This window comes from Salvia splendens, chromosome 3 (assembly GCF_004379255.2).
Source record: "Salvia splendens isolate huo1 chromosome 3, SspV2, whole genome shotgun sequence".
Classification (NCBI taxonomy): Eukaryota; Viridiplantae; Streptophyta; class Magnoliopsida; order Lamiales; family Lamiaceae; genus Salvia; species Salvia splendens.
In genome coordinates this window covers 11,642,501-11,655,014 of record NC_056034.1, presented here as the reverse complement: position 1 = coordinate 11,655,014, position 12,514 = coordinate 11,642,501, and the positions used below count along the sequence as shown (strand labels likewise).

Sequence of the window (12,514 nt, the reverse complement as noted above, 5' to 3'; positions counted from 1 at the left end):
TTTGGTTTTGCGTTGTTGATTGAAATCATGTGTGTTGGATTGAATTAATTGGTGAATAATATGAGTTGTATGCAAATATGTGTATGAGGAACGTGTAAGCATGATCTGGTGTTTTCGAGCATGGAAAATCGGTGGTTGTGTTGTGGAAGTTTTAAAAACCCTATTTTCGAATTTGAACCAGAAATCTGTGATGCACGACCAGTGACTTATGATCTGTATTCTACCGATCAAACGAACAAATTTTGCTACGAAACTTTTACTGAGTAAACTTCAAGGTGTTTTCTGTGTCTCGTGTGAATTTCAGCCCGTTTTATCGAAAAATGAATTTTTAATAAATTTTTGAAGTTGACTGCGCAAATCTGCCAGAAACGTGAGTTCTCGCCATGAATGTTTCGTTTTCTGTTTGACTGACCAAATGACCTCCGATCGATGTGATTCTTGAACTATATGAACATTTTAAGTGTCTTATGTGTTGTGTTAAATTTTCAGCCTTTTAGGGCATCGTATGAATTTATGGTGAATTTTTCAAATAAACTGCGCAATACTGTCAGAAATTGTATGTTCCGACCAGAGAGTTCAATATATGATATGACTGACTAAATGACGTGATTTAAGTGTGAAAATTTTCATGGATGAACTTGAATGTGTCCTCTGTATTGTGACCAAAATTTAGCATCTTTTGAGGTCGGGTGAATTTATGGTGATTTTTACAAAACGGTCGCGCAGTTCTACCAGTTTTCTGCCTTGATAAAATGACACTTATTTTCAAGTTTAAAAGTATTATATGATGTATGTATGTCCAAGGAACGTGCCTAATGATGTGATCACGTGTGATAAGTTGAAATATATTACGGTGTATTTTTCCGTCTTTGTGACGAACGTTGGGTTGTGTTAATTGAGAAAAACGATGAGAGAGAAACGATAGGACATGCATAGTAGTATGATTTTTGTGGAAGGCTGACTTGTGTTGTCGTTGACAAGGGTGATTGTGTATTCGTGAACTCGAGGAACGAGAGTTGCCATAAGTTGGATTGTGAATTGTTAAGCGAACGAGGTGGGCTTTCTTTTCAAACCTCTTTACTTTTTCGAAAAATATTATGTGGAGATATAAGGGTGGTTTAACTGTTATGTCATGCCATGTTGTTTTTGTTATGAGATTGTGTGCCTGATGCCTAGTTCGTATGAGTTTACTCCGTTAGGCTATATGGCTGTGTTGTGAAACGAATTCGGGTCCGAGTAGGGCCGTAAACCCTATCGGGTTGTGTACACTGGTGGGATCGTGAGCCGTCCTTGCTAGTCGGCCGGTCTCGTGGGCGAATAGTGTGGCCACACTTTCGTCGCACATGGAATGATGATTGTGATTGATGGATTGTTAAGAAAGTGGGGAGATTATTTGACTGGCCAGTCTATGAAATGTTTTTGTGTTCTCGTGGTAATTTCTTAATCTCATATAAAAACTCGAGATCACTGGTATGGAAGACATAACTATATAAAATGTTTTCGGCATGAGCCCATTGAGTACAACAAGTACTCAGCCCTGCAATTTCTTTTAAAATTTTGCAGGTTGAGCAGGATGTTGCGAAGGATGTTGAGCTAGCCTTAGGACGCGTTGTGTCTTCATACATAGGCGTGATCCTTGACTCTCTTTAAACCTTATTTTCCGCTGCTATATTTTAAACTATGTCTCAAGACTTTAATCTTTTCGTACTGTGTTTGAACATGTATGGTTGTGTTAGGTTTTAAACAAGTAATTACGTTATCTTTTGAAAATGGTGTTCTCGTGAATTAAATTAAATGGTCTACTTTAGAAGTTAATTAGTTTTCTTTAAGTTATTTTCTCCGTTTTTTTTTTCTTTTAAAAGTATTTATTATAAGCCTTTTCTAATTGATAGTAAAATTTTAACCTTAAACTTCTTTAAACTAAAATGTCTTTCTTCCTTTAAGTTAATTAGGATTTTCTTTTAAAAACGTTATCCATGCATGTCGGTCATGATCGCCGCATTTGTGGTACCCCTAGTATGGGCGGTCGTGACAGTGACCCTCTTATTGAGGTGGAGTCCACAGAATCACCCACTGATGTTGAGCATCCAGAGGATGTTCCAAGTGAGGTGGAGCATCCATATTGGAACTGTACTCCTATTTATACTCCTAATGAAACACCTAATGAGGGGGGTCTGCAAGATAATGTTGTGAATGTGCCCTTACTTGACAATGTGGACAATGTTGCTAACTTGCCTGGTAGTCCTGTCTGCAATCCTCCTGTTATGCCTGTCCAGAATGTGTTAAATTCCCCTTCAGGTGTTCAAAATGCTATTGATTCTCCAAACCTGAATTTATATCTTATCTAGAGACAGACCTAGAAGACAGATTCAGAAACCTGCTAGATATGATGGTTATGTGGGCTTGGCTGCTTTAATAAACTTGGCTTTTAATGTTCATGAATCTGATGGGGATGAGCCTCAATCTTATAAACAGGCTACTAAATCTAAATTCTGGAATGAATGGCATAAAGCCATGTTAGAGGAGATGAACTCTCTAAAAGTAAATCTAACTTGGATTTTTGTTCCTCTGCCTCTAGGAGCTTCTGTTGTTGATTGCAGGTGGTTGTATAAACTAAAAAGTGAGGTGGAGGGTTTGAGATACAAGGCCAGATTAGTGGCCAAGGGTTTTACTCAACAAGAGGGGGTAGATTATACTGAAATCTTTGCCCATGTGGTTAAATTTACAACTGTGAGATTGATGCTTACATTGTGTGCTCACTTTGATTGGGAATTGAAACAAGTGGATTTTAAAACTGCTTTCTTGCATGGTGACTTGGATAAATCAATTTACATGGAACAGCCTGAAGGCTTTGTTGATCCTAAGTTTCCTAATCATGTGTGTTTGCTTACAAAAGCTTTGTATGATTTGAAACAGTCACCTAGGCAGTGGAATATTAAGTTTCATACTTGCATGCATAAGTTATGATTTGTTAAAAGTACTTTTGATGCTTGCCTGTATGTGAAAAACTTGAATACTGCTACTCATGTCTTCCTGCTGTTATATGTGGATGACATGTTGATTATGGGTCCTTGTTTGAAGACCATAACTGCTGTGCAAACTTCCTTGAGTGAGAATTTTGACATGAAAGACCTAGGTGATGCTCAGAAGATATTAGGAATTAATATTTTCAGGAATAGAAAAGAGTGTGTACTTGTTTTGCATCAAGAACCCTATGTGCTCAAAATTATGAAGAAATTTAACATGTTTGATGCTAAGCTTACATCTGTTCCCTTAGCTGCCCAATTCATGTTGAGTAAAGACTTGTGCCCCAAATCTGATTATGATATCAATGCCATGAAAAAGATTCGCCATGCTAATGCTATTGGATCTGTGATGTATTTGATGATTAGTACTAGGCCTGATATTGCCTATGTTGTGTCTTGTTTGAGTAGATACATGTCAAATCCTGATCCTGTTCATTGGGAAGCCTTAAAGTGGTTGTTAAGATATCTGAAAAATACTTCTAAGTATGGACTGTGCTATTCCAGATGTGAAGATGGTGTAAAACTGACTGGTTATGTTGATTCTAACTATGCTAATGATAGAGATAAGAGGAAGTCCACCACCTCTTATGTCTTTACTGTTTGCAGGTCTTGCATAAGTTAGAAGTCACAGCTGCAACATATTGTGGCTCTGTCCACTACTGAATCTGAGTACATTGCCATTACAGAGGCAATTAAAGAGGCTGTATGGTTAAAGGGAGTGCTTTCTGAACTCAATTTTGTGAAAACTCCTCTTGTTTTGTTTTCAGATTCACAGTCTGCCATTCAACTATGTAAAAACCCAGTCTTCCATGATAGAACTAAGCACATTGATGTAAGGTTTCATTACATCAGAGATATTGTAGAAAAGAATGAGGTTTCTCTTTAAAAAGTACACACTGATAAGAACCCAGCTGACATGGGGACTAAATGCTTACCTCTTGAAAAACTTCTTTTCTGCATAAAGTATCTGCATTTTGACCTAGGATAGTTGCATGTCCAAGGGGTTAAAGACCTCAGCCTCTTAGCCTACTGTGGTAAGGGTGGCTAATGGTGATGTGGGAACTGCCTTGTAGGCAATGATGATTTAAAACCTTAGCTAATAGTGCAATTGGTTTCCCAAAAATAATGTCTAAGGTGGAGTATGTTGATTGTATGGGTTGTTTAGTTGGTGGACTATTATTTGTTGGGCCCAGAATTAACATGGCCCAGGTAAGTTGGGTTGTTTGCTTGCCCTAGCCCATTCCCGGATTGATATACCCCTACTCCCTCCTTCACCGCCTCACTTCATTCTTCGCTCTATATTTTATCTCACTTCTCTCTCTCGAGTTCTTTGAGTATCCCTTGGTTTTCTTCTCTGATGATTCTCTGGTTGTTCCACTGTTGTTTATCACTGATATTTGTGTGATTAAACGGTTGTGTGGGTGTGAGATAAGCAACTATTTCGGTTGCTTGGGTTCCAGAGGAGTTAGGGTTTCTTGTTGAGAGGTTTCTGTGGTTGTGAGCTTCGAGAGTGGATAGATCAGGTGTAGTGGAGTGGGTTGGGGTTGTAATCCGTGGTGTGTGAAGAGTTTCACGGTTGGATTCAACGTTGCTCCCTTGGATTGTTGTTTTAGTGAATAGATCTGTACTATTAGCGGGTGGCTCCCCTTGGATTGTTGTTTTGGTGAATAGATCTGTACTATTAGCGGGTGGCTGAGCCATAGCTTGTAGATCTATGCGATTCCTTTGTCATCTCTTTTATTACTGCATATTTTGTGTAGATCCGAAAGGATCTTTCATCTTATACTAACTAGGGGTTCTAGTTGTGCAGGGTTCTCGGTGGATCTTGAGGATTCTGGTCCAGCAGTGCAGTGTTTAAGATCATTAGCTTACTTTAACTATAATTGCTATTGTTCTTGTATTATCAGTCGTGTGTTTGGTAGTTTGACTGAGCTATCTTGTAAAAAAGACCAAAGAGGTCTCGGTAAATAGTGAATCCAAAGCAAGTCTGATCCTACAACTATAAATTATGGATTATGCAATAAGAATGAATTTAAAAAATGAGATTTAGGTTGAGTAGGAAAATAATATTTTATGAATAAAATAGTAGGAAGGGTATAAATGGGAATTGGCGAGACAGTCTGGTTCCCATAATCCACCTCCTTTTATCTAATCTCTCACACTCACTCGCCACCACATGACGAAGCCGCGAATCCTGATCGCCACTCTCCTTCTCCTCGCACACTCCGCCGCTTCCCACCCCCAATTCAACGAGGCCCCCGCATTCCGCAACGGCAATTCCTGCTCGAGCGACGTGGTCCACATCGCCATGACCCTGGACTACTCCACCCCTTACCTCCGCGGCTCCATCGCCGCCGTCCTCTCCGTCCTCCAGCACTCCACCTGCCCTGAGAACACCGTCTTCCACTTCCTCTCCATCCCTCTCCACCATCCCCTCCTCTGCTCCACCCTCTCCGCCGCTTTCCCCTTCCTCCGCTTCCACCTCTACCCCTTCCACCCCTCCACCGTCCTCCCCCTCATCTCCTCCTTCGTCCGCCAAGCCCTCGACCAGCCCCTCAACTACGCCTGCATCTACCTCCCCGACCTCCTCTCTCCCTCCCTCCGCCGCATCATCTACCTCGACTCCGACCTCATCGTCGTCGACGACATTGCCAATTTATGGAATATCAACCTGTTGGGAAAAGTGGTGATAATTATCACAGAGTATCAAAAATAAATTTATACTTGCACAGCGGAACTAGGATAATTCTTTTCCCTCTTGCTGGATTAAATAATGGGACCAAACTAAGAAAACAAATTTGGCGCAAAATAAAAGTGTGAGACGAGAATTTTTCGTGGAAACCCAAATCGGGAAAAAACCACGAGACCGAAGTCTAAATCTTCTACTATGTATATAGTAGGCTTACAAATCTCCCTACACTCTATAGGGGAAACACAAATCTCAAGTTGAATAACTTGGAATACACACAAGAGGAGTGAACTACAATTTTAAGGGAGATAGGAATTTTTCCTCACTTCTTCTTCTCTCAAAATGTACTCACCGAAACTCTCTTGCTCTCTCTCACTAGCTGATGTGATTCAGCTCTTGCACTGCACTTCATCGACGAATTGCAGCTCTATTTATAGGCGGAATGAGCTTCAAATTTCCACTCCTATAGCCACTCTACAACCGTCCTATAGCTTCATTTTTGTGAGAGTATTTCAAAGGCTGCAGATTTGCAATAAATTGCTGCAACTCTTCTTTACCATTTTAGTCAACATTTGTTGGCTAATCTTCACAACTTTTTTTTTCAACTATAGCGGCTGCTTTCACATGAGGTGGATTATCTCAACAATTCACCCCCTCCACCTTATGTGGGGACTCAACCAGACCCGCTTCTCGTTTGCAGATGTCAAACTTATCTCAGGGTAAGGACTTGGTAAGCATATCAGCACCGTTCTCATCGGTGTGCACCTTCTCCAGCTGCAAAAGCTTTCTGTCAAGTGCTTCTCGTATCCAGTGATACCTCACATCAATATGCTTCGTTCTTGAGTGAAAACTCGAATTCTTACTCAAGTGAATTGCGCTTTGGCTGTCGCAGTAAAGCACATACTTCTCTTGCTTCAAGCCCAACTCTTGTAGAAACTCCTTCAACCACAATAGGTATTTACAAGCCTCCGTCGTAGCTATGTACTCAGCCTCCGTAGTGGATAATGCCACGCATTTTTGAAGTTTCGATTGCCACGAGATAGCTCCCCTTGCAAGTCTCATCAGGAATCCGGACGTGGACTTCCTGGAATCTACGTCACCATTCATGTCTGCATCCGTATATCCATCTAGTAGGATATGGTTGTCGCCAAACTTCAAACAAAGTTTAGAAGTACCTCGCAGGTACCGAAATATCCATTTCACTGCGGTCCAATGCTCTTTTCCCGGATTAGAGAGAAATCTACTAACCACACCAACTGCGTGAGCTATATCTGGTCTGGTGCATATCATAGCATACATTAGACTGCCCACCGCAGAAGCATATGGCACCTTCCGCATCTCTTTCTTTTCTGTCTCACTTGTCGGGCATTGCGCAGAGCTGAGCTTCATATGACCCGCAAGTGGAGTGGTGACTGGCTTCGACTTGCTCATACTGAATCTTTCAAGAACTTTCTCAACGTATTGTTCTTGAGATAACCAGAGCTTCTTGCTCTTCATATCCCTGGAGATCTTCATTCCAAAGATCTGCTTAGCCGCACCCAAGTCTTTCATCGCAAAAGACTCGCTTAGTTCTTTCTTCAGCTCATCAATCTCGCTGGCATCATGGCCTACAATCAGCATGTCGTCAACTAACAGTATGATAAAGTCACCCCCTGCGAACTTCTTGAAGAAAACGCAGTGATCTGAGGTGGTCCTGTTGTAGCCATGGGTCGACATGAAGGACTCAAACTTTATGTACCATAGTCTGGGAGCTTGTTTTAGGCCGTACAAGCTCTTCTTCAACCTGCACACAAGGTTCTCTTTCCCTTTGACTTTGAACCCTTCAGGTTGGTCCATGTAGATTTCTTTATCTAAATCTCCATGCAGAAACGCCGTCTTCACATCAAGTTGCTCGATCTCCAGGTCTGAGCTGGCAGCAATCGCGAGCACGACTCTGATTGAAGACATCTTCACCACTGGTGAGAAAATCTCTTCAAAATCAACACCTTTTCTTTGACTGAAACCTTTCACAACCAGTGTGGCCTTGTACCTTGGTTGTGAGCTGTGCTCCTCAGCCTTCAATCTGTAGACTCACTTATTTTTCAGTGGTCTCTTGCCGGCTGGCAACTGCACCAAGTCATAGGTGTGATTTTGATGTAAGGAGTCCATCTCCTCCTTCATGGCCTCTAGCCACTTCTCCTTTTGGTCATGCGCCATGGCTTTAGCAAAACTCTGTGGCTTTCCTCCATCAGTGAGCATTACATACTCATGTGGGCTATATCTGGTAGAAGGTTGTCTTTCTCTGACTGACCTTCTGACTAGAGGGACTTCATCTTGTGCAGGTCGAGTCTCCTCGTCGCCTACTCCATCATCAAGCGGATCGCCTTGCTCCGGTTGGATATCTCCCCCGTAATCCTGAACTGTCGGTGAAGGAACTGTCGGTGAAGGAACTGGATCTAAGTTTACAGGAACTTCTGAATTAGATTCAGGCTTTTCTTTTGCATCATCAGGAACTTGATCTTCAAGGAATACGACATCCCTGCTTCTGATGACCTTCCTGTTAACCGGGTCCCATAATCTGTAACCAAACTCTTCATGAGCGTATCCCAAGAAGATACATGGTTTGGTTTTGTCATCAAGCTTGGATCTCTCATCTTTTGGAATGTGCACGAACGCCCTGCAGCCAAACACTCTCAAGTGTTTGTAAGACACATCTTTTCCGGACCAAACTCTGTCTGGAACGTCACTGCCAAGAGGAGTTGATGGAGAAAGGTTGATCAGGTCAACTGCAGTCCTCATAGCTTCACCCCAAAAGGATTTAGACAGTTTGGAATGCGACAACATGCATTTGATTCTTTCACAAATCGTTCTGTTCATCCTCTCTGCCACTCCATTGTGTTGTGGAGTCTTTGGGACACTTTTCTCAAGCTTGATACCATGGTTCTTGCAGTGCAGCTCAAATGGGCCTTGGTACCCACCGTTGTCTGCACGAACACACTTCAGTTTCCTTCCCGTCTGCCGCTCGACTTTTGCTTGAAAATGCTTAAAGACCTCCAAGGTTTGGTCTTTAGTTTTCAGAGCAAAACACCAGACTTTTCTCGAAAAATCGTCAATGAAAGTGACGAAATATAATGCGCCACCAAGAGTTCTGTCTTTCATGTAGCACAGATCAGTGTGCACCGAATCAAGAGGCTGAGCTTTTCTTGAGGGAGAGAAGCTTTTGAATACGACTCTGTGTTGTTTTCCAGCCAAACAATCAACACAAGTTTCCAAATGCATTCCTTTTACCTCAGGGATGAGGCTTCTTCTAGCCAAGATCTCCAGACCTTTCTGGCTCAGATGTCCAAGCCTCTTATGCCATACCTCAATGGAGGAATTTTTGACGACTGCATTTACCTCTCCATTGGACAACGTTGCATGCATCAAGTAGAGCGAATTTTGCTTTCTACCTTTTGCTGCAATGAGGGAGCCTTTGATCAGCTTCCATTTTCCTTCGCCGAAATGGTTGATGTAACCATCGTCGTCGAGCTTGCCGGTGGAAATAATGTTGAGTCTGATATCAGGAACATGTCTAACATCTCTTAAGACGAGCTTACACCCCGTGTCAGTAAGCAGATGAATGTCTCCTATACCAGCAACTTCTGTCATGCCGTGATTGGCCATTCTGACTTTGCCAAAGCTGACACCGGTGTAGGATGCAAACATATCACGATATGGTGTGATGTGATATGATGCACCCGAATCAACAATCCAGTTTGTTTGTTGGCATGACGAAATCACACAAGCGTCATCGCAAACTACGACGACATCGCCATCAGTTGCAACTGCCGTTGTGTCCTTCTCAGCATTTTCATTATTTCCCCGCGTTTGATCTCATTTCTTCTTTCTGCAGTCTCTCTCGTAGTGGTTTGGGCCACTGCAATAATGACATTTGAAGTCTTTTTTGTGTTTAGACTTCCCCCTGGATTTTTGTCTCGTGTTTTGAGAGTTTCTATTTTTATTTCTCCCTCGATCACTATTTTCAGCAACCATCGCCTTTGTCTCACAAGAATGATCTTGCTCCCTTCTTCTGGATTCTTCGTTAAGAAGACAATCTTTGACCATCTGCAAGGTCAGTGCTCCCCCTGGAGCCGAGTTGCTGATTGACACCACAAGAGTGTCCCAACTATCCGGCAACGAACTGAGTAGCAATAAAGCTATCACTTCATCATCAAGAGAAATCTTCATGTTGATAGATTGGTTGATAAGACCCTGATATGCATTGAGGTGCTCCGTCATGTTGGCACTTTCCACATATCGCAATCGAACGATTTTTCTGATGATGGATGCTTTGTTCAAAGCATTTTTCCTCTCGAACATGGCTTCTATTTTCTTCCAAAGAATATCAGCCTTTTCCTCATTGGCGAAATGATGGAAGATACTGTGTTCGATGAAGCGCCGGATGTAACCAACAGTTTTTCTGTGCATGATGATCCAGTCATCATCACTCATATCCTTTGGTTTGGCATCATCTCCCGGTAAAGGCAAATAGAGATCCTTACAATAGAGGAGATCTAACATGCTTGGCTTCCAAATTGAGTAATTCGATCCGCTCAATTTGAACATGCCACCAAGCGAAGACGATTCCTCCATTTTTAATCCGCCTCAGAACCACGATGGCTCTAGTACCACTTGTTGGGAAAAGTGGTGATAATTATCACAGAGTATCAAAAATAAATTGATACTTGCACAGCGGAACTAGGATAATTCTTTTCCCCCTTGCTGGATTAAATAATGGGACCAAACCAAGAAAACAAATTTGGCGCAGAATAAAAGTGTGAGACGAGAATTTTTCGTGGAAACCCAAATCGGGAAAAAACCACGAGACCGAAGTCTAAATCTTCTACTATGTATATAGTAGGCTTACAAATCTCCCTACACTCTATAGGGGAAACACAAATCTCAAGTTGAATAACTTGGAATACACACAAGAGGAGTGAACTACAATTTTAAGGGAGATAGGAATTTTTCCTCACTTCTTCTTCTCTCAAAATATTCTCACCGAAACTCTCTTGCTCTCTCTCACTAGCTGACGTGATTCAGCTCTTGCACTGCACTTCATCGACGAATTGCAGCTCTATTTATAGGAGGAATGAGCTTCAAATTTCCACTCCTATAGCCACTCTACAACCGTCCTATAGCTTCATTTTTGTGAGAGTATTTCAAAGGCAGCAGATTTGCAATAAATTGCTGCAACTCTACTTTACCATTTTAGTCCACATTTGTTGGCTAATCTTCACAACTTTTTTTTTCAACTATAGCGGCTGCTTCCACATAAGGTGGATAATCTCAACACAACCTCCATTCCCACGTCCTCGGCGCTCCCCAATACTGCCACGCCGACTTCACCCACTACTTCACCCCCAAATTCTGGTCCACCCTCTCCCTCGGCGCCACCTTCCGCCGCCGCCGCCGCCCCTGCTACTTCAACACCGGTGTCATGGTCATCGACCTCCTCAAATGGCGCCACCACGGATTCACTCAAAAACTCGAGCACTGGATGAGGATCCAGAAGCGCTACCGAATCTACGAGCTCGGCTCCCTCCCACCCTTCCTCCTCGTCTTCGCAGGAAACGTCGCCCCCGTGGAGCACCGCTGGAACCAGCACGGCCTAGGCGGCGACAATCTGCAGGGGCTATGCCGAGACCTCCACCCCGGTCCAGTCAGCCTGCTGCACTGGAGCGGCAAGGGGAAGCCGTGGCTAAGGCTTGACGCTAAAAGGGCTTGTACCTTGGATAATCTGTGGTCCCCATATGATTTGTACAAGCACGAGATGTTGATCTCCGATAGCTAAGCGCTGCCGCAGAGGTGAGTTGGAGACAGTGAGTTGGAGTATACGCTGACGAAGACACGGAGACAGGGGTAGTATCGGAATGCGTGAAATTGAGAGCCGTGGAATTCTTATTCTTATTCTGCACTGCACTGCACTGCACTGCACTGCACATTTGTTTTTATTTCTTGTGGGGTCTTGTTCTTGGACTATTGGTGTGGTTGGCAAATGCATTGGCATTGCTGGATTGATGTGGTTTGGCTTGGATTAGGACATTGGGCACGTAACCATTTGTACACATTCTGCTGTAGTGTACGCGGAAGAGAAGTGTCTCCACCTTTGTGACTGGTTACCCAACTTTTTGTGTTCCTTATTATGTTTAATCTTTATCAAAATTTATGAATAATTGTAATTATTTCATGTTCTATCCTTCTAAAAAAATAGAAACTCTTTTCTTTTTTTCTGTTTTTTAAATTTTGAAAATTTCTATTTAAGGATTTTTTTTCGACGAGGTGAGATCAATTTTTCAATAACACTTCTTTTCTTTTTATTTATTTTTTATTTTATCAATTTTACATTAAAGTTTGTATTATTTCAAATCTTTCTATTTTTAGAAGGGACCACTTATTTTATTGGTGTTAGCTAGTGGAGTACTAATTTTGTCTATATTAAATACTCATACCTGCTTTTGTTTAGGACATCTTCACTGGCTTTTGCCCAGCAATAGTCCAGCCACAAACTCCTCCTGCCACATCATCAGCACTAAAAATCCTCCTACCACATCATCAGGACAAGCAAATAGCCCAGCAATATCCTAGCCACATCACCCCTAATTATATAAAACAAATAATTGACAATCACACAAAATACGGAATTAAATGTACGACACAAATACGAGAAAATTCAATAATATTATTTAAATTAAAAAAGTACATTAAAACAAATACATTAATTTTAAAAAATTACATTATTTAAAAACAAACACGACCCCCGCCTCACTCCTCGTCTCCG

At 42.0% G+C, this 12,514-nt stretch overlaps 2 protein-coding genes across 2 annotated transcripts; both read left to right on the top strand.

The window, feature by feature from the left end:
- Window positions 1-5,202: 5,202 nt before the first annotated feature.
- Window positions 5,203-5,742, top strand: LOC121796567 (probable galacturonosyltransferase-like 4). Its single transcript, XM_042195389.1, has one exon. It carries the CDS (start codon window positions 5,203-5,205, stop codon window positions 5,740-5,742), a length of 540 nt encoding a protein of 179 aa, XP_042051323.1.
- Window positions 5,743-11,173: 5,431 nt separating this feature from the next.
- LOC121796565 (probable galacturonosyltransferase-like 3) lies at window positions 11,174-11,527 on the top strand. The gene has a single exon (XM_042195388.1). The coding sequence runs from the start codon at window positions 11,174-11,176 to the stop codon at window positions 11,525-11,527; it is 354 nt and encodes a 117-aa protein (XP_042051322.1).
- Window positions 11,528-12,514: the final 987 nt, after the last annotated feature.